The sequence below is a fragment of the Chionomys nivalis genome, chromosome 1 (genome assembly GCF_950005125.1).
Source record: "Chionomys nivalis chromosome 1, mChiNiv1.1, whole genome shotgun sequence".
Lineage (NCBI taxonomy): Eukaryota > Metazoa > Chordata > Mammalia > Rodentia > Cricetidae > Chionomys > Chionomys nivalis.
In genome coordinates, this window is record NC_080086.1 from 11155893 (window position 1) to 11183621 (window position 27729).

Below are 27729 nucleotides of genomic sequence, written 5' to 3' on the forward strand. Positions count from 1 at the left end.
TTTCATTCTTACTTCCCTAGCAGATGAGGATATGGAAGACATAGGTTCCTTCTATGAGACCAGGAAGGGTGCATGGCTAAACCGGTTTCATTCTTACTTCCCTAGCAAATGAGGATATGGAAGACATAGGTTCCTTCTATGAGACCAGGAAGGGTGGAAAGCAAGAGATGACAGTTTCAATGCAGCAATGATCAGAAACTGTGTGTAAGAAATTAGGAAAGACTTGGAGCAGGGCCCCTACTGTTGAAACAAAAGTAAGCTTGTCTATGATTTATAGTGGTTCCTGAGTCAGCTGAGAGGGAATTCTACATTTAACAGCTAACCTCTCAAGACATACTGCTAGGGCCCCAAGGCTTCTGCTAGGGCCTCAAGAAGAGATGACCTTCATGACGATGGCTTCTTTGTAACAATGGATTTAAGTAGTAGAATCTCTTAGAATTAAAAAAAAAGACCATATGATTTAAGATTTTTCTTCAGAATAGTAAATAAAACCAGACAACAGTTAAAGAAAATGTGATATATATGCAATGGAGCTTTATGTAGTCATAAAGAAGAATGAATTGATGTTGCTTGTTGGAAAATGGATTCAGTGAGAGATGTATTATAGGAAGTGAAAAATACCAGGATCAGAACAACAAATACTATATTTTCTTCCATTTGTGGACCCTGTTTTTTTATAGATACATTAAACTGTATACATATGTATACATACACATACATATATGTATGTACACATACATACATACACACATGACATGCAAGGAAAGTAGAGGCTTCAGGATGGAAGGAGAGCATCATAAAGGGGAAAGAGTAGAAGGAAAAAGGAAGGGTATGAGGGTGAGTATGATGAAAATACATAATGTATTTTAAGAAATACTTTTTATTGAACCCTACAGTATATAGGATGAACATTCACCTTTAAAAGTATTTTAAAAAGAGAAAATACTTAGAGGTAGTGTAACTATCTAGGAAATCCCATGACTTTGTTGCTATGGAATAATGCTTTTGTACACTGTAAAGATTTGTCACTCATAATGGTTTAATAAGATGCTGATTGGCTAGTTTGGTCAGTAGTCAGGCAGGAAGTATAGGCAGGGCAGTCACACTAAAAGAATCCTGCGAAGAGGAAAGGCAGAGAGAGACAGTCACCAGCCAGATGTAGAAGAAGCAAGACGAGAATGTGTTACTGATAAAAGATACCAAGTCATGTGGCTAGACATAGATAAGAAGTATGGGTTAATTTTAGTTGTAAGAGATAGTTAGTAATAAGCCTGAGCTAATAGACCAAACAGTTTATAATTAGTATAAGCTTCTGTATGTTTCTTTGGTACTAAATGGTTGTGGGATAGGGTGGGACAAAAATTTCCATCTACACTTTCTGCAAATTCAAGCATTAATGTAAAATTTAGCAAACTTGCAAAATAAAAGCATTAACACTCTTCAAAAGTAAAACTAATCAATGAACCTCAACCATGTAGTCTTTTATTGCATATTTAGGTTTGGATTTTATAAAGGAAAAGAAATTTTGAATCATGTTCAAAGTGTGCATGCTTGCTCATTTTGACTGATTTTATAGCTATTCAAAAATTCATTAAAAAATTAAATGACAGTTCTGGGCCAGGGAGATGGCTCAGCAAGTAAATTCTCTTGCCACTCAAACCTGTTGAGCTGAGTTTGATTATTAGGACCATGGGAGTGGGAAGAGAGAACTGATCCCCAAATTGTCACCTGACCTCCATACAAGTACCATTTCATGTATGCTTCACCCACACACATTTTGCATGCACACACAGATGAACACACAAATAATAATAAGTAGTAAATAATAAATAAGTGTTGTTACACCATGTGTTTATAAGGTTAGAGTTTCTCTAATCATATGCAAATTATCTATTAATGATGACAGTGGTTTTGATTGGACAGGTTATTCTTTTCTGGATGATGCTAGACTATGAAAAATTGACTTTATACTGGTGAAAAGTAACATTCATTCAGGAGAAAACTTCCAAACAGTGAAGTTTGGAACTGAATCTCTTCCTGGGCTATCAATATCTGTTACAGCACTAGTCTGTGAGGCTGGGTACTATGATATCATCACTGCAGATGTCAACAGCTACATAATCTTAGGAACTGAAGGAAAACTGAATAGTCATTAAAGCAACCAATTCCTAGAGGGAAACAAAGAATGTTACAGTTAACGTCTGAATTGCAAAGTTATAATTAGTACCTAAAAGCAAGTTATGCTTTACATCAATCATGCTAATTTGTAATTTTGAAAAATATTCTTTTTCTTGAAGGGAGCAGGCACAGGGTTTTGGATCTTCGAATATGGAGCCTAAAACTGTTGGTTTGCAGCATATTATCAGAGAATAAGGGAGGTAAACAATGTAAATCACCTTGTTTTCAAATCTGCACTGACCTTGGGCTTTTCCTGTAGACAGACATCTATAAATGATCATTTGCATATCGAGGCCCTCCTGCAGCCAAATGTTGTCCATCACTTGAATAATCTGCAGAACAAGCATATCCTGCCGAAGATCATCCCCAGCCTGTCAAAACAAGATTGCAGGTTCACACCTCTCCACAAGTGCCAATCAAAGCATCCCAATGTGGTCTATACCAATTTTCTCCAAGAATTTCTTTCCAGCTCAATTTAGGGCAGTTTCATTAGCACCAAGAGCACCCTGTGCTTCAGACAAAGAGAGGGAGAGTTGGTCTTTAAAGGGCCACAGGAGCTCCAGCTATCGAATGAGAGGCACTGCTTGGGATGCTGCCTTTGATAGTAATCTCCTCATTCTTTATCCACACAGTTTCTTCGACTCAGCGTCTAATGCAGCAAGGCAGAATGCATGTTTATCCAGGTTTCATCTAAACCAAGAGAGATCTGGAAGTGAAGATGACTTGCTCTGACTTAAGCTTATACACAGAGATGGAATTAGATTCCTTGCTGCTTCTTCACTATGCCATAAAGAGGACATGTGTGATTGTGGTACCTGTAAATCTTTGGTCTCTACTGTGGACGATTCAAGATGGTTTTCAAAAGAAACCATCTCTGAAAATAAGAAAAATCAAAGAGGTGGTTTTCATCATAGATGAACAAGCACAATGGGTCCCAAAGGGAAAAAAAAACTCTGTTCTTTCACATAAGTGAGAGTTTGATTATTCAACTGTCCTCAAATTTATGCAAAGACAACTCCTGCTCAAGTTGCTTTCATTTTTTCTTCATGAAAACAGAACATTTTGTGATCACTGGTGCTAAAGGTTCTGAGAGTAAAAGGCCATGTGAGCATCATTATCTTCATTTCCAAAATTAGTCAGAGTTCACCAAAGGTTCACCCCAGGACATTGTTGAATAACTGACTGTGTTAACTGGATGAATGGCAGCTCATACTTCCACTTACCCCTCCTTGTCAGTATCTCCTTGTGACCTGCCCACCCCATCTACACCCCTTTTACTTCCCCATGGTTCATATGAAGACTGAAATTCTCCTTATTTGTTTTTTATTTATAGAGAAAAGGAAATAATCCAATTTACTGAAATAGGCAAGTGCTGATTCATGCCTGTAATTTTAGCACTTGGGAGGTAGAGGCTGGAGGATCAGTAGTTCAAAGATAGCCTACACAAAACCTTCTCTTCCTTCAAAAATAAGAAGAAAAAAAAAGAGAAAAGAAACAACAACAAAACCAAGACTCAACGTGGTTGATGAGATGGTTAAATGATTAAGTGAGTAAAGGCCATGCTTGATGAGTTCAATTTCCAGGACTGATGTAATGAAGGAAGAAAACCAACTCCCAAAAGACCTTTATTCATGCTTCATCATGTATGTGTGTGTGTGTGTGTGAGTGTGTAACAAAAAATAACCAAGTACTTAAACTAGTTTATACTATCCAGGTTCCAGGTGATATTCACTATTTCTAAAATTTTTAAATCTAGACAAAAAGACAATTCTGCTTCTGAAATTTTTCACACATTTCACTATGCCATTCAAAAGTGATTCTCTGTGTTCATTCATTCAAGCTTAGTTTAAGATTTGAACTGAAGGATACTTGGCAGTTAGCCAGCAGCATTTGATTTATTGCCAATCAACTTGGTATGCACCATAATTCTGTAAAGAGACAGACTCTAAAATAATTGGGAAACCTCTGTGTTTTTGCCAAAGGAAAATAACTGAAATCATTTCTTTTAGTGAACAATAAATCAATAGTTCTGCTCATGGAATCAATTTTGAGATTCAGGAAAGTTACTGTACCTTAAAAATAACACCGATATTTTCACCCATTGGATCAGCATTGATGAAAGTGATCTTCAATGGCAAAGCATTCGATGTGAAATATGAGCATGCCTATAGAAGGAGAAGGAAAATGGTGAGCAAAATCAGGCAAAGACAACACCTTTGTGAAAAATCACAGCCCCTTGAAGATTTTGCTAGACGAGTAAACAAAAGAAATAAGTACAATTTTATACTTTGGAACAAAGAATTGTATTTGTCAAAAATAAACTAACATTAGTTTCCCAATTGCAAGTGTTTGTCATAGTGTAACTTTCTTCTTATCTTGCTTTCTGCAGTTTTGGGAACCTACCGTCAACCATATTCCCTACTATTAAGTGGGAAATTTCACAACTAATTCTCAAGCTTTAAATTGCACATCTTTCTGAGTTCCATGATGAAGTCCTGTACCACCTCACTATCTTATCATTATGATAACAAACTTTGTGTAGTGTATTCATGTGGTATAAGGTATAAACAGGGAAAAACACAGTCATTATAGACTTGAGTCCACATGTTCTTCAGGGTATTGTAGCACATACCCTCCTCAGATAAGGGGGTTAAATGTTGTACTTTAAAGTAGAGAATTCCGCTTTTTGCAGGTTAAAAACCTTCCAACACAATTTTCAACTCTATTCCAAATTATTAAATGGAAAATTCCAGACCTAATTCTCAAGTTTCAAATTTCAGATCCTCTGAGAAGCATGATGAAGTCACGTGCCATCTTATTCTCTTATGAGAATGAGAACATGCTTTGTGTAGCCTAAGTGGTATTTTGAATAAAAAGCGTTCTTCATTAACTCATATGTTTGAAGCCTTGATCCACATTTGGTGGCAATGTTTGGGGAGGTTATGGAAACTTTTGGAAGTGGAGTCTTGCTGGAAGACCAACTCTAGGGATCCCCCACTTCCTGCTTTCTCTCTCTATGTTTCCTATGTGGATAGAAATGTGATTAGCTTCTGCTTCAGTTGCCTATTATGTCTTTCCCACGGTGATGGACTCTATCCCTCTGGAACTGCTAGCCAGAATAAATCCTTTTTCCCTTAAGTGTCTTTACCCCAGTAGCAGAAAAGTGACTAACACATCAAGGAATGGAGACAGATACACTATTCTTAGAATAAACTAAGAGGTATGTAAATGCTGTGTTTTTTATAGTTGCCTAAGAGATGAAAACTAAATTTGCTAAAATCATTTTCTTTCAATTTGTTTTTTTTTTTTGCCCTGGAATAAGTTTTAAAGAAACATGGATCTGAGAGATCTGAATTCTAATCTTGACTCCCTTTTTTATTAGATATAAGATTTTAAAATTATTGTCTAATGTATCTCACTATACTGTAGAGAATAAGAAACTTCTTGTGCATTTTTGTAAAAGATAAAGAAATTAATGATTATAAGATGCATTCTGCTGAGCTTGAGCATAAAAGGTACTTAAATATTGAACACATTTCTTTGTTAGTGAATGTGTTCTTCGTAGATAACAACACAGCCTCATTTTCTTCTTTCCTCACATTTCCCACTTGTATCTTAAGTTTTTCACTGTTGACTGTCTCCACTCAACTTTCCTTTTTGTTTATTCTTCCAGTTTATTTGGGGGTTGAAAGACTTCTTGTGCATAAACTTCTAGAGAAGTCATATTGAAGCCAAAGAGCTAAATCGATACTAAAGAAAAGAACAGGATTTGTTATGTTCAATCCATCAAGTCAGTAAAATATGACATCAATATGGATTGAAAGATGAGTTTGGATATGTGTATCTGACATCAGAAATTGGTATAAACTGAGAAGAAAGGGATCTATTTTTTAACTCAGTTGTCAACACAAATCTGATCTAATTTCTGAGCAAACACAAACTCTTGTGTGCTGAATCAATTTGAGTTTGCTAGTCTGAAAGGTAGGGCTGGATGAGAAGCATGTATTTCTGCTGTAGGAGTCATATGATCCTGTAGTGAATTATATGATCCTGTTATGCTATAGAATTATTAGTAGATGTTATGATCTTATCATGTTATAGAATTAAGGAATCCTATATTAGACAGAAATAAGCCTAGATAAATTCTGAATTCCAGTTTGTGGGCCTTGTTTTGAAGGATGGCAGCTCAAGAGAACAGAAAAAGCCAAAAGGTGACTGAAATATGCCTTAGACACTCTTATTTTTCGTGAATCTATTCTGCTTCCATTGTTTCATTTCCTGTTTCCACACACAGTATATTTAGTGAGAGTCATGTCAAAATATTTTACTATCAACAACTGCAATACACACACAATTATCTGGATGCAAAAAGAAAGAAGCATTGCATTTAGTTAAAATGTCAATGAAAACTGGTATGAACGTTTACACATACATATTAACTTGAAAATTCATGAAGAAAATTTTCACAGTTGAATGAAGAAGAATCATAAGAATAAAGTCATTTGGAGATGAACTAGATCTTGAAGATTATGAGCGGCATGGATATTAGTAAATAGGCCAAGGAAGGGTTTTCTGGGTAGGAAGAAGCAAACCATAAAAGACGAAGTTTGAAAGGTGGACTAAAAGGGTCATGATAAAGGGGCAGGGAGGACTGAATCAAAGTCTTACAGGTTATTTTATGTTTGGTGAAACCAGAAGAAAGAAAGGAAGATTAAAGGTGAAAGAGAGAAAAAGGTATGACCTCTGTCCTTGAGAAGCAGAGATGATTGGCATAGATATAAAAATAGTTCAGAAAAAAGAAACCTGTAAGTAAATAAAATGTCTGACCCTTGCTTTTCCATCCACAAAGACAGACTGCATTAAGAGAATCTCAAGTTCATCACCTGGTCATACCTCAGCAACTCAAATAGAAATCAAGGAATCATACAATTAGAGGTTCCCTGGGGGAGGCATGGTTGAGAATTTTTCTCATAAAGAGAACACAACACAAACCTAAGACCCTTGCTGTCTGCCTTTGAGAACTATGCTTTACGACATAAACTGTGTCCGGCTCGAGATATTCTCCCACTGATAAAGCACAGACTCAAGTCTTTCCCACATTCACTGAACTCATCAGATTCACTCCAGTGTGAACTCTCTGGTATACTGTGAACTAGGAGTGGTAATGGTATACACACACCAGATAGCTTCCTTACGTCATGTGTAAGGTGTCTCTGACAAACAATGGGACTGGCACTACAATAGAACTCATATTCATTATGCTTATAAAGTCCCTTACCAATGTGAAATTTTTTGTTGTATAATGAGGTGTGAATTGTGACTGCATATGTTTACATGGCTATACATCCAGAGAGTGGCTTTGTTCATGTGGTGCCTGATACACAGAAAGAGACTGAATGTCTTGTCACTGTAGAAATTAGTTCAATACGGGAAATAACTAGGCTAGCTAAAGGATAAAACAATTATATTTTTATTTATTATAAGGGAAAAACTCATGAGACAGGAACGGGAAGTCCAAGTTCAACACTGTCGTGGGAGTACCACACACACACACACACAGAGAGAGAGAAAGAGAGAGAGAGAGAGAGAGAGAGAGAGAGAGAGAGAGAGAGAGAGAGAGAGAGAGAGAGAGAGCGCATCTGGTCAGTGCCCCAGTTTTCTCTTCAGCTCCAGGAAGCCACGCCTTAACTAGGTTCCACCTCTTAAAGATGACTGGTTAACAAAGCTTACCCTGCCATGTCACATTGCTTTCAATGGCTTTTTCACTTGCAGTCAACAACTCAAGAGTTCTAAGTGGCAGATCTTCTGAACTGCCTACCTGTATGTGTTTGACTCTGGTGATGGAGATTCTGATAATGAGTGAGACATTTTCTCTATCCGAAGGCCTTGCTATGCTCTCGGCTTGCATGCGGCTTCTCCCCAGTGTAGACTCTAGAAGGCTCTGTAAGCATCTCTATTCCAACAAGAGCTTTACCACATTCATTTTGGCTGTAAGGTTTGTCATCCCACTGCTCGGTAGGACTGGACGACGGATTAAATGGTGCCATGAGAATGTCATATGGTTATTTCAGTTCTGGCTATGGTTGTGCCACAGAAGCTCAGATCTGTTCCAGAGAGGGTCGCAGCAAATAGGGCCAGGAATCGGCTCTACTTGGGGCAGCTCTTGAGCCTCAGGACAGTACTTCCAGTGTAGGGAAGGAGTGTAGCTTTGGCAATGGGGTGAGCTATAGCACCTCCCTCCTTGTTGACTGCTGCCCAGCCAGCTCACCCTGGCTTCCCAAGGACCAGTCCTTAGCACAAACACTGCCTACAACAACCTCCTACCCAAGGCATGTCTAATCCACAATGTACTTATAATTTTAGCTCCCAAAATTAAATCATATTTCCTTAAACTATCTCTCTCTGTGTGTCTCTCCCTATCTTTCTCTTTGTCTCTGTCTCCCTCTCTCTCAAAAAAATAAAGCAAAAACCAAGAACTGGTGTTTGTGATCCCATTTTTCTTTCTATATTAAGTATCTCTAACATGCTTATCTATTTATTAGTCAATGGATACAGCTAATATTTGAAAACTCAAACAACTTTTAAACCATTAGTAATGTTTTAAATTTTAGCCCATATGGACCTATGCCAATTTATAGGATTTAGTGTCTTGTTATTTTTTTCCCCAAATATGTTTTTGAAGCATGTCAGGAAAGTTTGTAAAGGGTCTTGACAGTAGCAAAGTCATTGAGATGATGGTGTAAAATAAAATCTTTGGCAAGCTTTTTGTATTTACATCAGTAGTAGACTGATTTTCTCTCATTAGTTGTTGGTTTTGTTGTCTTATGACTTGAATTCAGAATCATTTACTGTTCATGCATGATAGCTTAACCTCTTCACTTTTAAATCTCACTTATCAATCATCATTTTCCTTATTAGTGTCTTTCCACTCTAGCATTTTCGAGAGGGAGGATAATAAAGCTTAGTAGGAACAAAGGAGAAAGAGAGATTCCAAGTCAGAGAAAAGCTATTGAAGAGGTACCACATGACAGAGGATTAGGAATAGAAGGCTTAGGAATTCATGAGTTTGAAAACACTAGGAAAGACTTTACAGACACGGATAAAAATCACAAAATAAGTAACACACTGATGCATATTAAATTGAACCAAAATGGAATTGGATAACTAAAGAGATTAATGTAATAGACACATTATACACATAATAAAAATAGGCATGAAATTATAACCAGCTCTGCCAGCTGGTCCAACCTTTCATAACTCAGAGGGATATGGAAAAGTTTCATGCATTGATGGAGGAAGGTCATTGGTTAAAAAATAAAGAAACTGCTTGGCCCTCATAGGTTAGAACATAGGTGGGTGGAGTAAACAGAACAGAATGCTGGGAGGAAGAGGAAGTGAGCTCAGATGCAGGGCAGCTCCTCTCAGAGGCAGATGCGATGAAGTAAGCTGCCAGGTCAGACATGCTGAATCTTTCCCAGTAAGACTGGTGCTACCCAGATTATTAGAGATGGGTTGATAGGGATATGAGAATTAGCCAGTAAGGGCTAGAGCTAATGGGCCAAGCAGTGTTTAAAAGAATACAGTTTGTGTGTTGTTATTTTGGGGCATAAGCTAGCCAGGTGACCAGGAGCTGGGGCGACAGGAACACAGCCCAAAGCTCCTCCCAACAAATGGCGCCCGACGTGGTAGCAGCAATTTCTCGGGTCTGCTCTGCTTGCTAGAGGCAAGCAAGCGCTCTCATCTAAGAGAGGTTTTCTGAGTCAGCTTTAGCTGCAAAACCCTCAGTTCTTTTAAGAGGTCCTGCCACGAAACACTTAAAATGGTGTTGGTGAAAAGCTGACTGCACGCTTGTTTGCTTTCAGCCGTAGCAGGAAAAAAGTTGTGCTGTTTTAAAATGCTGGCTTTCTGGTCCATCCTGCCAGGGCAAACTCTGACTCTTTCAAGCAGGCAGTCCTGATTACAGAGCTTTTTGATTGTTGCTTAATAACTGTTGCAGTTTGCTTGCTGGCAGGGACCTTGAGATGCCTAGAGTTGTAGCAATAAACGTGGCTACAGTCGGTACCTCAGCCATGAGGCTGGAAAGCTAAGGAATGGGCTGGATCTAGCCATCAAAGCCACGGCTTTAGTCCTACTGAGATTGCTTGATAAATTAAAGACTCATATGGTCAGAAAAACAGAGAGAGATACAGTAAAGAGAGCATCAAAAACAAAGAAAACTTCTAAATGATTTACAGTGTGTTAAAAATATATGCAGGCTAAAAGTTAAAGTTTTTAAAAGTAAAAAAAAAAGGAAGGAAGAAAGTAGTTGGGTGTGGTAGTACACACCTTTAATACCAACACTTGGGAGGCAGAGCAAGATTGACCTCTGTGACTTCAAGGTGTGGTAGCACATGCCTTTAATCCCAGTGCCTAAAAGGCAGAGACAAACAGATCTCTGTGAGTTCAAGGTGTAGTAGCATACACCTTTAATCCCAATGCCTGGGAGGCAGATCTCTGAGAGGTCAAGGACAGCCTGGTCTACAGAGTTATTCCAGGTCAAAGATACAGAGAACCTGTCTCAAAAAGCAAAAAATAAAAGTAAAAATAAACAAAATAGAGGTTAAAATAAAGCGCACAAAGATGGAAAATACACAGAGAATTTTGATACTGTATGCTATTACACTCTGTTTGAATTGTTTGAATGCTGAGGAAGGAGCAACAGCTGCTAAAAGATATTTGTTTATAAATGCTACTGAACTAATCCAACATAGATATTTTGAAAATACCTTGACTTCAGAATTTGGATCTAAGAATATGATACTTTGGAAAAGAGATTCTTCTTTTGTTTTCACAGACGATGACACCCTGCGGATTGCTTCCATCCCAATATGGTATGATAAACCATGCCCTCCTGAAAGGTTGCTGTGAACACCTTCAAAAAAATCACTTCACTCAACTGCTGACTGAGATGACCCTGGCACACAGGTTATACCATAAAAGACATAATTAACAACACCCCTATTCAGCAGGAAGCAGTTTGGAGAGAAATAACTACACCCATGTTCCCAAATATTGTTTATAAATGTTCTTTTACATTTAAAGGGGGATATGATATAGGTATGAATGATTTGCATTGCTATAGATTTTAAGGTCAATTTTGTTATATGTATGTGTATTTCTAATATTGATTAAGCTGTTGTGATTGTGTAGTTCACTTAAAAATGTAATGTATATAAGTTGTTAATAGATAATCATAATATTCAAGTTTGTAGTCATGTTAGTTAAGATTTTCTAGATGTACATAGATATATTTTAGATAGGCACTCTTCATATCTTTCAAAGATTATAAAATATGGCATTTTAAATGTTTTAATAAATTAGGACTTTTCATGACAATGAGACATGTCTGCTCCTAGCAGCACCAATCTACTTCAAGAAGAAAGAAGATGGGCATCGAAGAGGCACCTTATGGAGTTTGATAGACATTTGGGCAAGAAACTGCTCTTGCCTGGACTATTGTATAAACTGGACACAGAGAACCCACAGAGAGAGGACTACTGAACTTGCTTAAAGGTGAGATGATCCTTCAGGGTTCCTGATTCATGAAAGAGTGCAAGACATTCTGCAGGACACAGCAGATAGTGACTGAACTGCCTTTGAATTTTCCTGCTTCATGGAAATGTCTGCTGGATACCATGGGCCTGTAGGCTGAAGATGGATGCCCCAACAGTACAGAGGAACTTTGGGTGACTGTCCAGACAGTGAGATGTCTCTGTGATTTCTAGAGTTTTGTAAGTTGCTTACTTCTCATTTACTTAGGTAATATTATATCCTTCTGGAGTTTTTGATGGAGTTGAAAAATAGATAGTTATAGTTATAGTTTTCCTTAGTTATGATAAAGATAAAATAGATGTAAATATTATAATTTTTACTTGATAACTGTTTTGTTATATGTAACTTTGCTATGTTAAAGTTAAAGCCTTCCTCTTTTTTTTTTTTGTTTAAACAGAAAAAGTGGAAATGATGGAGGAAGGTCATTGGTTAAAAAATAAAGAAACTGCTTGGCCCTCATAGGTTAGAATATAGGTGGGTGGAGTAAACAGAACAGAATTCTGGGAGGAAGAGGAAGTGAGCTCAGATGCAGGGCAGCTCCTCTCAGAGGCAGACACGATGAAGCAAGCTGCCAGGTCAGACATGTTGAATCTTTCCCGGTAAGACTGGTGCTACCCAGATTATTAGAGATGGGTTGATAGGGATATGAGAATTAGCCAGTAAGGGCTAGAGCTAATGGGCCAAGCAATGTTTAAAAGAATACAGTTTGTGTGTTGTTATTTGGGGGCATAAGCTAGCCAGGCAACCAGGAGCTGGAGCGGCAGGAACAGAGCCTGCAGCTCCCACTACAATGCATGAAGCTCTCAATTCAATAATCCCAGTTGGTAAAAGACATCCACTCAGTTTGAGAAATAGCGTTGTTTGTGTTTTTCATTTTTCAATAAACTGATAGTTTGTTTCTAAACCAACAAATATGCTACAGGATCAATGGTTTTCTAACTCAGCAAAATAAATACAATATATACAGTGTGGAGAGGATTAAACTATTTTCTTTAAGGTAGTTGCACTATTCATTTGTGAATCATTTATGCTAGGTAAAAATGTTTGATGAACTAAAGAATAAAAGAATAAGCAGCCAATTATCTATTAAATATATTGACTTACATCACGATCAATTCCTTTTATGCACAGTGCCGGGTCCAGAGGAAGATGACAAGTTTTTATATCTTTAAAGAATTCTTCCAGACTTCCAATCTCTTTCTTTAGAACATCCTGTGAGAAAAAAAAATTAGAAAAAACAATGTTTAAAAAAATTGTAAAGAACTCAAGTTTTTATATGAGTTACACGTTTCTTGTATTGATTAAATAAACTCTTTACCTCAGGGGTGATGCTGTGACAGACTGTGGGATCAGGTGGGTGGCAAGTGGCATATGATGGAGCAGCAGGAAAGACACAATAGGAGGGATGGTGAAAGCACCCAGCGAAAGAGTTCATGTCCTTTCTCAAAGACCCCAAGTTCAACTGGAAGCAAATGTCAAGCCACGCATTGTACAGTGGGCAAAACGCAGTTGGATTTGACTGTGGTCCACTGATTTCAAACCCTGTGTTAAGCAATTATTTACTTGATCTTTTAAAGATAATTTCCTGAAATCTTCATTTATAGCTATCAGGTATTATATGTAATAGTCAACACATTTTACTAAACGTATCTATAAACAATGACACAAACGTTAATGGGACTATGCTGTCAGGAACAATAATGTGAACAACTGTTCATTCAATACCAGTGAGGACATTTCTAACTCTTTTCATCCCAGGTTTGAAAATACTTCATGTGAATGACAAAGCTGAAATTTAATTTGGTTAGTAGAGTTTATCTCAGGAAAGTTTCTTAGCTCTTATTCTTGATTCATGTCAAATGACAAAATCTGTTTCTCCCAGGATCTAGAAGGAGGGAAAATTCCACCCTGACATTTTTCTGCTACTTTCCTTCTTGTGTTATCTCTATGCGGGTTTGCCTGATTATTTCATGAAGGGGAATCCATGCTCCTCAGCGAAGGACTCTAAATCAACAGATCTCACAGAATCCATATTTCCCCAGGAGCTGCACAGTGCTCACACACAGGAAGATATTGCCAACATATCTGACCACTTACCTCACATTTAAATTAGCCAGGACATATGTTTTGACCTTTGTTGCATGTTTTCTGTAAAGTTACAGTATTGTTAGATGAAAATAAGAGAACTCAGCACTCACCCAAACTGTCAATCAAACAATTTTCCTTTAGGAGATGAGTTTCCATTTCCTAATTTTTCTGAGGTTTCAGCAAAGCTAAGGTGAAGTGTTGAGGGACAGAGTGTGTGGTAACACTCCCATTAAGCAAAAACCTCTTCGCCATTTTCTGCAGTTACATTTAATCCAGTGCTTGTCATTTAAACAGATAATAAAATATTTTTTAAAAAAGCACCATCAAGATGGGAGATCAGCAAGTGAAAGGGCTTCTCAGGTCAGTCTGGCAATCTGAATTTGATCCCCAAACCTCAAAGTAGAAGAGAACCAACTCCTGAAAGTTGTACTCTGACTCCCACGGCCACACCATGGCATGTGTGCGCTCCCTGACACATCATACACATCCACAAGAAAATAAAATTCACAAGAGCACTATTTAGGGATTATCATGGAAGAGATAGTAGAAAATTGATGAGTTGAAGTTAGCTATTGATGTAAAAATGTGTGGTTTTGACATGATAGGGCTGTTGCACACATGAACTAACAGTGACTGTGATGTCTTAATGAGACCTACATAGAATGGAACAAGCCAAAATTCTAACATGGATGCGGTAGGAGCTCACAAAGTCCCACCCCTAGCTGAGGAGCTATTGATGATTCTTGGCTACTGGGAGAGGAAGAGTCAACTTCCTCTGAGATGAAGCCCCGATGATAGGTTGCCCATGCTCTGGTGATAGCCTTATACCCATTCACATACTGAAGTAATAAGTGGACTGTAATTTGAGAAAAAGTGGATAAAGTTAGGAGGGAAAAATGTTACAAAAGACAGAGGGGAATTTTAGGTGAAGGAATGAGGGTGAATTTGATCAAAACTCATTATATGTATGCATGGAATTCACAGATAATAAAAATACATATAATAAAATATGAAAGTTTTTAAAAATAGATACCCATTATCCTCATATCTTTTATTTATCATCTTCTTATTTTCATATGAAAAGGTATTTTTTGTGTTTTTTTTTTAACAAACACTGCCAGTTAGGTAAAAATGTTAGTAATACCAGTGACCCTCTGGAACTTGATGTAAGCTATCCAGAGGTATCAGGATTATTCAGCTATGGTGTGTACCTGAACCTTGAGAAAGTCTAAATCAGGAGATGAGAAACAAATCTAAATCAAAATTTCTGGAAAGTTCTACCAATATATGTAATTTGATATTCTTTTTTATTAATGAAGAAATTCCAGGATTTAAAAGATGCTACCTTTCATATGCTTGAAGTATTTTGGGGGTATTTATTTATTTCCCACTTAAAGAATACATTCCGTATTTATCCATTTTGATTCCATTACCTCTTACATAGGTGAAGTAGTATACTTTCGGGCATTTTTATTAGAGGTAATGACTTTCAGTAGGAAAATCTTAGTTTATGAAACAAATTTAGAACCATTGTGAAATAATCCCTTTGTACACTGTGAGGATTTGCCACTGTGAGTTTAATAAACAAGCTGACTGGCCAATGAACAGGATAAAGTTAGGCTGGAAAGTCAAACTGAGAATGCTGGGAAGGAAAAGTGCAGACTCAAAAGTCTTGAGCCAGATGCAGAGGGAGCAGGAGATAAACACGCCATGCTAATAAAGGTACTGCTATGTGGCAGGGAGTAAATAAGAAACACGGGTTAACTAAAAATGTCAGAACTAGTTATTAATAAGCCTGAGCTACTGGTCAAACATTTGTAAGTAATATTACACCTCTGAGTGATTATTTGAGAGTGACTGCAGTAAGAAAAACTCTACCAGCATAGAACATTTTGTATGTTGCTATTTCATATCATCTGTTGAACATTCTTATTGATTTTAGGCAGTGCAAAGGAATTGAGGTTCCTTAAAGACAAGATCATGTTTTAGCCATAATTTCTATCCTTAACTTCTTGTCTGTGGTAAGTACTCAACTGCTATTGAATAATGCTCCTTATGTAGAGGGTGGGTGTCCACTGCCCTCCTGTTTATGGAACATCAAGCTTAAAATAACCTCCTTAATGGTCTGCATCAATGAAAGGAGCTAATGATGCAGATAATTAAAAAGCTCCAATATGCTTCATTTAAGTCAAGAAAAAGAATAAGATGCAGTTATGCCGCTGAGAAATAGGCAGAATACTTTAGTGATTATATGTCAATGGTTCTCAACCTGTCTGTTGGCAACCCCTTTGGGTGTTGAACAACCCTTTCACAGGGGTCATCTAAGACCATCATAAAACATAGATATCTACATTATTATTCATAACAATAGCAAAATTATAGTTATGAAGGAGAAGCAAAAATAGTTTTGTGTTGGGGGGTCAATGCAATATGAGGAACTATATCAAAGGAATGTGCAACATTAGGAATGTTGAGAACTACTGTTATATGTAGATCTTAATATAAAAATATGACTACCCATAGTACTGTTGATGTTTATTTAATTAATTTTATTTGTTATAAAAATGTTTCTTAGAATAGCATAGAACTGGACTGTGACCCTCTCTCAGAAGGCTGATTGTGTCACAGTGTTAAGGTTGTAACCTCAGGGGTTTATAGTGATCACCCAGTGGTTAAAAATAAGTAGTGCTTCCTGACCTTCCAGAGGATTTGAGTTCTGTTCCCAGAGCCTAAGACAGGAAGCCCACAACTGCCTGTAACCACAGTGTCAGGGCCCTGCTGCCTTTCATGGGTCTGTGGGAACATCTGCACTCATATAACATACTCACAAAGGGACATATTCACACACACACACACACACACACACACAATTAAGAGTAAAATAAAATTTAAAGAAATATTATCTCCTGATGTGGGATTCCCTTTTATATGCTGTGACTACCATTGGTTAATAAACAAATTACCTTAGGCCTGAGCAGGGCAGAATATAGGTAAGCGGGAAAAACTAAGCTGAATGCTGGGAGAAAGAAGACAAGTCATGAGATGCTGTGTAGTCCCACCAGAGACAGACGCCGGAACTTTACCTGGTAAGCCACAGCCTCATGGCGACACACAAATTCATAGAGATGGGTTAATTTAAGATATGAGTTAGCCAGAAATATGCTTAAGCTATTGGACAAACAGTTTTGCAAATAATATGGTTTCTGTGTGATAATTTAGGGGCTGAGCAGCTGGGAACAAACAAGCAGCCTCCTACAACAATATCCTTAGGATTTTTTTTTTTTGCTCAAACTGCTTTCAAGTACATAACTTCTTGTTAAGACCTGTCTGGGTCACACATGGTTCTTGACATACCAAAGTCATTTATATCCTAGCAACTGAGAATCCCATTAATTTTAAGAGAAATAAATGAAAAAAATACTTGATTGAAAATTTTTGCTACTAAGTTTATTTGAGGAGTTGGTTTTCCAAGAAATGAAACTGAAACAGTTGACTCACAGGTAGGCATTTTACATTATTCAAAGATTGATTGCTTCACCAACCTGTCTCTGAGGGTCACTGGCTGACTTGACTTTCTCTCCGATATCACGCAAAAGTTTAACAAGTTTCTGCTCCTTGGAAAACTCATCGTTCAGGGCTTCTCCTACACAGAACTGGAGAGTGGCCGACAGCTTCTGATACCAGCTTTGAAAGAAGGCTTCACCTTGTGCATCCCTCAGCAGCCTGGAGGAAAGCAAAAGCAGGTTCTGTGTTTGAAGGAGACTTACAAAAGAAAGAAAACACCTCCGGCAGTAACGATAAGTACATTTCAGACTAATCTGTATGTGGTGGCTTGGGGCAGTTTAGCAGCTTAAAATGGGGAGAATGCTGTTTATTTGTTGGCAGTCATCAAATTTCACCTGATAGCTAATGAGGCTCCAAGAGAGAAGAATCAATAAAAACACTGCCCATCCTTATTTCAATTCCCAATGTACTTTTTCTTCTTTCACTCTTCTTAATTCTATAACAAACACTTAAGTCAGGAAATCTCAGAATTACTAAAATATGGGCAAGGATTTATAAACACTTTTTTCCAAGGGATGATGCTATTATTCTAGCTTTACTATGAAGGCCAACATTTTGTCGAGAATCTACCCCAATCCATCACATCTATATGCATTGATGCCACTCCACCATCAGAATGTACCCTGGTAATCTGTAGGAAGACACTAGAGAGTCAAGAGACTGTTTTATTTGTTTCTGGACATTTCTGGGTTTAATTCTTAGCTCTACACCATATGTGCCACTTAAGCTGAAATATTCTTTTTATTTATTTATTTATTTATTTATTTATTTATTTATTTATTTATTAAAGATTTCTGCCTTCTCCCCGCCACCACCTCCCATTTTCCTCCCCCTCCCCCACTAAGTCCCTCTCCCTCATCATCCCTAAGAGTAATCCGGGTTCCCTGCCCTGTGGGAAGTCCAAGGACCACCCAGCTCCATCCAGGTCTAGTACGGTGAGCATTCAAACTGCCTAGGCTCCCACAAAGCCAGTACGTGCAGTAGGATCAAAAACCCATTGCCATTGTTCTTGAGTTCTCAGTAGACCTCATTGTCTATTATGTTCAGCAAGTCCGGTTTTATCCCATGCTTTTTCAGACCCAGGCCAGCTGGCCTTGGTGAGTTCCCGATAGAACATCTCCATTGTCTCAGTGTGTGGGTGTACCCCTCGTGGTCCTGAGTTCCTTGCTCGTGCTCTGTCTCCTGCTCTTGATTTGGACCTTGAGATTTCAGTCAGGCGCTCCAATGTGGGTCTTTGTCTCTGTCTCCTTTCATCGCCTAAATGTTTTTCATTTAAGCTGAAATATTCTTTTTGTGTTTCAAAAAGATATTTAATTTTTTAAAGGGTGTGTGTGCATATGTGAGCAGGTGTGTGTGTGTGTGTGTGTGTGTGTGTGTGTGTGTGCATACATATGTGTACAAGTGCCCTTGAAGGCTGGAAGAGGGAGTTGGATCCCTGGAACTGGATGTATAGGTGATTGTGAGTCATCCTAGTAGATGCTGGGAACTGAATTCTTGTCCTTTGCAAGAGCAGCATGTTCTCGTAACTGCTGAAGAATCTCTCCTTCTTTCTCTGTGTATAAAATAATGATCCTCACTGTGTACAGTTGCGGAGAATGTGGAGTGCTGACATAATCATGTGTCTAGCACCTTGCAGCATGGAGTCTATCTACATTTGCATCTTCACCACGTTAACTTCTGAATGCCTGGAAGGATGTCTGCTCATGAAGCCACAGAGCATGAGTGAGGATGTTTGCGAGGACAGGGAATGGAGACAGGAATCTGATTATTCTGTCTGCCACTTGGCAATTTATATTACCTTAAAAGCAATTACAATATGCTAAAGCCTTACTTTCCATTATGCCCTAAAACACAAGAGTAAAATAAAAAGGAACATTTCCTTTGAAACTTAACTACTCTCAGATCAATTCCTGTAATCTTAATTAGTCTTTAATTTTCTCCTCTTTGAAAATAGTTTTCATGTTACAAGAGCTTGAAAAAAATCAGGGGTCAAGAATATGGGGAAAAAAATGTTTGGCATTGTCGCGAAAAACAAAAACAAAACCCCCAAAATCAAAAGGAAAAACAAAAAGCAAGACCAACCAAGCAAGCAAACAAAGCTAGAAGCATGCATCAGTTGTCTTCTCATTGCAGTGGCAAAATGTCTACAAATCATGAAGGAAGAGAGGTTTTGTTCAGTGTCACAGCCTGAGGGTGCGATCCAGTGCAGCAGGGGCATGAGACTGCTGATCACATCACATCGACAGTCGGGAAACACAACTGTGAGTGCTGACGCTTAGCTTATTTTCTTCTTTTGATTCATTACAGAACCTCCAGCCCATGCAATGATGCTGTCCACATTGAGGGTGGGTCAAAGACCCACTCTAACAACAGAATCTGCAAAGTCCCTCACAGACACAGTCAGGCCATAGACTTGTCTCCAAGGTGAGTCTAGACCCTGTCAGCACCATGGCAGTTAGCATAAGCCATCATAGTGAGTGTCATTCTTTATTCCCAGTTTTCTGTCCTTGCCCAACATATAGTACACTCCAGAGGTCCAGTGATGCTTGCTTTCATCTGTTCAACGTTCTGTTCTGTTACATAAAGATAAGATGATAGAGAATGTGGTTATAAAGCGAATGCCTTTTAATCATAAGCCTCATGGAACCAGTCCTTCTTAATTGTCTCCTTTGCTGTCTCAAAGGAAATACAACTTTGTGTGAAATATGAATTCTTAATTACTCATGGAAAGCACTAGAAACATGTTTACATAAAGGAACACAGAGGAGCTGAGGATGCATGGCAGAAAAACATGTGTTGCACTGCTAACATGCTTACTACTAAGGGGAGAGCAGACAATGAAAAGCTTTACTGCTTATCCCCACAATGAGAGTTTCAAAGTGCCTGGCAGGTCATAAATGAACCATGACATCATTTGAAGATTCCAAAAAAAAAAAAAAAAAAAAAAATGTGTGGTCATGTACACAAACACAATGCTGCAAGAGCAGGCAAAGCCATGTACAAATTCAATATATTTTATGTAGAACTATGCCTTTCAAATTCTTGCAAAGGATTGCAGTGGTGTGCCCATTTATAGTTTATTTGGGTTCAGTGACGTAGGGGGTTTCCATTTCCCACACACGTTTGTCAGCATTTTCTTACACCTTGAATACTGAGCCAATTTTCTCTGAAATATTTTAACCGCTTCTAGTTTATAAGTACAAATTCACAACCACTGAACTGCTGTGTATAAATGATAAGAAGATGTTACTCTGCACAAGTGAAACCTACAGCTTTTTACTAAAATAACCAAAGGATTGATATTATAAGGACTGCCAGAACTGGATAGTTAATTGGTGTTTTAATGCCTTTGTTTTTGATTCTGTCAGAAATAAATTTACTTCTCTTGTAAGCCATGCATTTACTGCTTTTTAGTCAAGAAGGAAAATATCAGTTTGAGTCCTTGTCTACAGTGGAGTAGAGCAGAGAAGATTTGCATAGAGAATATGTGACTCTGATGTAAAACACATCAGCGCTAAGACTGCTCGGAGGCTCCTCTTGGGATTTTTCTTGGAGAATGTAACTAGCTTAAATCCTAAATCCTGCCAAGATCACATGCTCTTCTGATGAGGTGGGGCTCAAGCTCTTTGTGTAAGGAGTTTGTTTTCACACATGGTAGAAATAAAGTCATACAATGCTAGTGATGACCATGAGGGGCCAATTATTCTGCCCCTGCACCCTTAGGAACAGACACTTCCACTGGTAGTAGAAATTAACAGGGTCCTTAATGGTGAGACTGCGCAGTTTTGAGCGGGGTGTCTCTCAGTTGTGTGTCAGTGACCTTCCCTCCAAGAATGAGCAAATCCTTCATGCTGTGGTTTTTACTCATTGCTTCTGTTTATAAGAAACCAGAAATTAGCTGGCTACTGTCCCTTGAGCGTTACACTAATCCTTTCTGAAAGAGATTGCCAAGTAAAATGTTTAAAAATAGAAAGTGAAAGTCAAGGGACTGAGGAACATCAGACCTATTGAAAGAGCAGGCTTTTAAGAGGCAGGGGATATGACCATGCACAGACTCTGAGACTGTTCGTCCTGTGGCCTGCAAGACCCAGCTGTGATGTTACTTGATGTCATCTCTTGTCCATCTGGTTTGATGAGCTTATACCAAATATACACCCTTGTTCACAGAGGTTTCTGTCCTGCCCAATCCCACAGCTGTTTAGTCTCAGTGAAACACATAGAGGTATATATTAATTATAAACTGCTTGTCCTATTAGCTCAGGCTTCTTATTAACTAATTTCTATATCTAAGCCCATAATTCTTGTCTGTGTTAGCCTCATGGCTTGGTCCCTTTATCAGCGAGGCATTCTCATCTTGCTTCCTCTATGTCTGGGTGAAGACTGCAGACTCAGCCTTTCCTCTTCCCAGAATTCTTTTGTTCTGGTGGCCCCGCCTTTACTTCCTGCCTGCCACTGGCTGACCAGCGTTTTATTAAAATACAAGTGACAAATCCTTACAAAGTATAAGACCATTGTCCTACAGCACACCCTGGTGATGCTAAAATGAACATACACACATAAAACCCAGATAACTAGGGAAGATTTTGGTTGTGTTCAGTATTACAGACAGGAATCAAGGGTGAAGGAAATGTAACTTTGGTGGCAGCACATCTGCCAGGATGGGATGTCTCTAAATTAATTGACTCTCCTGGACTCAGAGATGTTCAGAATAACCATAAACATTAGCTAGCATGAAATGGAGGTTTTCCTCAGATATTAAGACAGTTCTGAATTCTCTGGGCAGATGACAAGCATCTGGGCACAAGATAAACAAGATGCTGGAGCCACAGGGAAAGTAGAGCATTCACATCTCATCAGTCTGCCAGCAGGACAGAGCACAGCAATCATACCATCCAGTCCCCTTTGCCCCCAAATTCACTTCAGTCTGCCTGCTCTTAATTTAGTTCCCCACAGCACAGTACCCCACATCATAGGGGCTAGCTGAGATTTTTACCACTGCGACTTCCATGCGAATGAAGAGAGGCTCCCACAGCCATTAACAGAAAAGGATGGAATCCCACCATGATGAATGACTTTTGGCCACTCTAGCACTTCTATTTGCTTCCTTCTTTTCTTGAAATTTTTTTTTTTACATGCTCTGAGGTGTGCGGATCAGGAAACTGATATTAGAAAACACTGGGAGATTCTGGTTTGTGAATTCTTCAAGGACACTTAAAACCCTAAGAGAGACAAAGACTGAAACCCAACTCTTAATGCAGAGTTGCTAATATTAATATTTTAATAGCATGGCTAATTTTACTTTACATCTAAGTGGTGGAGATATTTAGTTAGCACTTCACACTGAGGAATGTGGTATACACTCTTTGCACAAATGTCAGGGCCCTTTAATTTGTCCGTTGTTAACATACAGATTTGCTTTCCTACATTTTCATCCTGTGAATGTCGCATGTTTATGAGCCAAGGCAAGTACGTGCTTTCCAATCAATTTGTTATCGGGCAGTATCTGTTTACCAATACCAATAGTTTGTAACTACTTACATGTGGGAGGTGATTCTGTCTGTGTGTTGCTTTTACTAGTTAATAAATAAAGAACTGCTTTGAGCCTATGTCAGGGCAGAACAAAACTAGGTGGGAAAAGTTAGGCTGTAGGCTGGGAGAAAGAAGGGTAGAGTCAGAGAGACGCCATGGAGCTACCACCGGAGATAGATGTGCTGAAACTTTGCTGGTAGGCCTTGACCTCATGGTGATATACAGACTACTAGAAATGGACTAAATTAAGATATAAGAGTTAGCCAATAAGAAGTTAGAGCTAATGAGCCAAGCAGTGCTTTAATTAATACAGTTTCTGTGTGGTTATTTTGGGTCTAAACTATCCAGGAGGCTGGGAACCCACAAGTGCCCTCCATTCAACACTTACCTATAAAACTAATCATAAATACAATACATAAAAAATAGTTAATTCTTTTTCTTTAGAGATTATTTTTATTTTAAGAACTTTTAAATATCTGAGGGGTTCTATAAAAGATTTAGCCACTGTTTATGTACATATTATGGCTGCAGATAATGATTATCATATAGGTGGACATTCCATTGTGCCCAGTCTTGGGTGGTAGATATGATAAGTGTTTCCAACACTAAGCTTTCTCTTCTGAGAAATACTGCTAATCCCTCAATTTTCCAGAAGACTTCCAATGCCTTCCAATGAGCAGAATATCCTTATCTGCACCATGTTAGCTCAGCTATGTGGTTTGTCCTGGTGCTGACCCAGAAACCAGATGGCCTGTGTACTCAAGTTCAGATATGTTACACATTCTCTGGGGTTTAATGGAGTTCCACGCCATTCTGATTTAGCTGTGAGGAGATCCAGGAGAAGTTTCTGGAGGACTGACTGAGGTGAGGGGACCCTGTGGAACAGAGTTCACTTTGGATGCTCGGAGCCTTGTGAAGTGAAGTTGCAGCTAAGTAAGGCTTGGTTGCTGCAAGCCTCTGTGACTTTCGAACCTGAGTTATGGTAAGAACAGTCAGTCAGGAGTGGTGCACACCTTTAATCCCAACACTCAGGAGGTAGAAGCAGTCAAAGTTCTGTGAGTACCAGGTCAAACTGGTCTACATAGTGAGTTTGAGGATATCCAGGTCTATGCAGTAAGACCTTGCCTCAAAAATAATTTTTAAAAATTGGATGAATATGCCAAATCCCATACTTTCCACTTTCTTCATTTTCTTTCTGTTTTTATTTTCATACCTTTGTTTGAATCCCCTTTACAATGCGGAAGATAATTTTTTAATACCCCCAGTGGTAATAGTGAGGATAATTGGGGGCAAACCTAATTACTGAAAATAAATAAAAATTATCAGGAACCAAATCTAATGAATTAGATGAGTGATCAATTTCTAGATGCTACTTCAGAATAAAAAAACTTTAAGCAATAAAAATAGCTTTTTTTCATGGACCATAAAGAACCCCAAAGGGTGTTTCAAAAAATGATTTGGCTTGGCTCATTTGAATGTGTATGTTCTCTCATGATGCTGCAATTTTTACTGTTATTTTATTTTGACTAGCATACTTTTTGGATTCATTTACAAATCTGAATAGGCCTAAGTGCCATCTGCTGCTTTGGCCAGCCAAATGTTATGCATCTGAATGGAGACGGTCAGAGGGAACATCTTAGGCTGTTAAAAGCAGCAGTGTGATGGTGAGATTGTTCAGCTTCTACATGACATGGTTAAACATGGGCAAAGGGCAGTGAGGGAGGGGTAACTGTGAACTCTGCCGCAGTGGCAGCACATAGAGTCTGGTATGTCGAACTGGAAGGATGGTTTTGGGTGGAGAACCATCTGAATAGTCAGGTTGAATGATAGTATGCATTCTTGTTGCCTTGGAGGTGCCTGCATCTTGGACTGTTTGGGGAGAGGTGCATCTGCTGTCTCAGCTTCTGGGAATCTATTTCAGATCAACTCTCCAAGGATTTTTGGGAAATAGACTAATGGCTACACTACACAAAGCATCACTCCCCCTGGGCACTCTGCACATGTTCTCAGATGGGCTGTTTGGAAGCCAGGAGTCATCAGCATCCTGGGGACTGCAGTAGTTCCCTAATGACCCTTCTCCTTGCAGAGTGTAGCAAGGAAGCAGGCATACAGAGAGTCCTCTACAGACACTCAGGTGCCACACAAGCATGGAGCCTGCCACTCAGTAAAAGAGCTTGTCATTTCCCCTGGGACTGGGTGAACAGGAATTGATGTCAAGGCTATCAGGGTGAGAAGGATCAGTAAAGGAGTGGCTTCAGTATGTACCCAAACTGTTTTACAAATCAAAGCTATCATTTTCTCATGTTTCAAATAAAGCCATGAAATGCAACTGTGTGTGACCACATATGTGTAGGTAAAGGAGCCAAAGCTAGAGCTTCTACTATGAAAGTATCCTATACTCCTCCATTTTACTCCCTTATCCCCCTCCCCATAGCCCCAGAGCTCAAACCAGGTAACCACAACATTCTTGACAAAGAATTCTTGGGGGGGGGGGAATCCTAACTCAAACTGGGGGTTTGCAGATGCCTCTTTGCTCTTCTGTGTGGAAATCACTTTTTCTTTTCTCTCCCTACCCCCAAAGTCAAGGGACAATGGAAGTCAACTAGGAAGCCACTAACTCACCTCTGACCCATTGCAAGGTGCCAATCTAAAACCCACCTGGTGCTGCAAAATAGATGGGGGTGGGTGAGGACGTGTCGAATTACTGGGAAATCAAATGGTAAATTGGAAAGGACTGGTGGGAGTCATCTGATAGCTAAAAACTGCCAGCACATTTTAGAACCTACTCTGGTTTTAATTACAGGGTGTGGATGGCTAAAGATAGGACAAAATATAATAAAAGTTTTATTTAAAACTACCAGATTCGTCAGTTTGAAGAAAACTGTAGGAGACAGTAAAAATCTGAGTCAGTGCAAGAGGAAGACTGTTGTAGAAGTACCACAGCACTCCAGAAGATAAAAGGCTTGGAGCACAAAATAAGGACATGTGGTTTGTGATGCTTTGATCGTCAACTTGATTGAAAGAGGAAACACCTAGGAGATTGGGGAAACACACTTCTGGGGGTGTCTATGAAGCTATTTGTAATGAGTCTTTCTCTGTCCTGTTGCCAGCTCCCAAATAGTTACACAGAGAGACTTCTTATTACTTATGAAAGCTTGGCCTTAGATTAGGCTTGTTTCTCACTAGCTCTTATATAAATTAACTCATTTCTACTAATCTATGTGTTATGACTCATGGCTTTTACCTCTCCTCCTGCATGTTCTGCTTCCTCTGTGTCTGGCTGGCAACTCTACCTTTATTCTTCCCAGAGTTCTCTCTGTCCAGACATCCCTGCTATACCTCCTGCCTACCTATTGATTCTTTAACTTTTTTTATTAAACAAATAAGATGCCTTAGGCAGACAAGGTAAAACAAATATAACACATCTTTTCATAATTAAACAAATGCAGCATAAACAAATGTAACACATCTTTACATAGTTAAAGTATTTCCACAGCATAAAGAAATGTAACCCAGATTTACACAGTTAAGGTAGTTTCCACATCAGCTATTTCTAGAGAGGTTAGACATAATCAAAGGCTTGATCCCTTGATAAAAGTTTCAAAATCTGCAGAGACTATTGGGAGTTAGAAGATGGGACTTGATTGGAAGATATGAATCCTTGGGGCTGTGGTGTGGTGGTCATATCTGCCTCTGGTTTGCTCTGCATTCTGTCTTCTGTGATATGAGCCAATCTACCACACCTTCATTCTGATTCACTGACACCTCAGAAACATTGGACAAAATATATACTCCTTACATTGTCTCTGTCATGTAAGTTTTGCCACAGTGATGATAAAATTAATGTGTGGGTCTTTAAAAATAAGACTTATTGTTGTGTGTATGTGTCTGTTTTTCTGTCTGAGTGGATGCCCCATATGTGTAATGGCTGCAGGGTCCAGAAGAGAGCATCAGATTTCCTGGAGCTAGAGTTACAGGTGATTGTAAGCTCTTGATTTGGACGGTGAGAACAGCCTTCTGCAGGAGCAGCAGGTGCTCTTAAGCTCTGCACCATCTCTTTAGCATCAACACAGGTTTCTAAACTCTAGATTAATAAAAGAGTTAAGCTAAAGTTGTTGTCTTTGGGTATCCCTTTCTACTGAGTGCTGCCCCTCAGAGTATATGCTTGCCTGTACAGGTATATAGTCATTGTCATAACTAATCATCATAGTGAAATAGAATGTTTTATGGACATCTTAGTCACATATTTCATTAAAACTTTAAGTGGATTTTTCTGGACAAAAATTAGTCATGGATAGATAGCATCCAGCTTGCGTGATCAGTAACAACACGGATTTCTGTCTTACAATGATACGTTCTTAGGATCAAAGGGGAGCTGTAATAGAAGAAGCTATGCTTGGCAAGAAAGTTCCCCTCTGAGATTTCTGAACCTATAAGAGAAAATTGAGAAAATTAGACCCCTTCCGCTCATCCTGCTGAAGGGTATTGTTCACCATGTCTCTCTAATCTACTCACATGCATTCAAATATCAGAAGTATTCAAATCCTGAATAATATGATTTAGAACAGGAAACCTGTCCTCCCCCTTCAGTTTCTAAGGCTTTAATATGAGTTAGTTATTGTTGTTGCGGGTCATTTTCTTAAACTAAGCAGGAAGACATGGATATTGAGCTCTCTTAGACCCCATTCCCATGTTACTACCCTCTCTTGATAATTTTTAAAAATACCACCATTGGAGGAAGTCTGTCTATGACTGCCCAAAGTTAGCTGTGGAGCCTTC

At 38.7% G+C, this 27729-nt stretch overlaps 1 protein-coding gene across 3 annotated transcripts in view; it reads right to left on the reverse strand.

Moving 5' to 3' along the window:
• The window catches only part of Pik3c2g (phosphatidylinositol-4-phosphate 3-kinase catalytic subunit type 2 gamma), a 324648-nt gene that overhangs the window by 113346 nt on the left and 183573 nt on the right, over window positions 1-27729 (reverse strand). For all 3 annotated transcript variants that reach the window (XM_057780802.1, XM_057780793.1, XM_057780784.1), the window contains 4 exons: window positions 17400-17580; window positions 12874-12981; window positions 4251-4343; window positions 2420-2549 (listed from right to left, as the gene is read on the reverse strand). In XM_057780802.1, the coding sequence (XP_057636785.1) occupies window positions 2420-2549; window positions 4251-4343; window positions 12874-12981; window positions 17400-17580 (512 nt within the window). The remainder of the gene's footprint in view (window positions 1-2419; window positions 2550-4250; window positions 4344-12873; window positions 12982-17399; window positions 17581-27729) is intronic.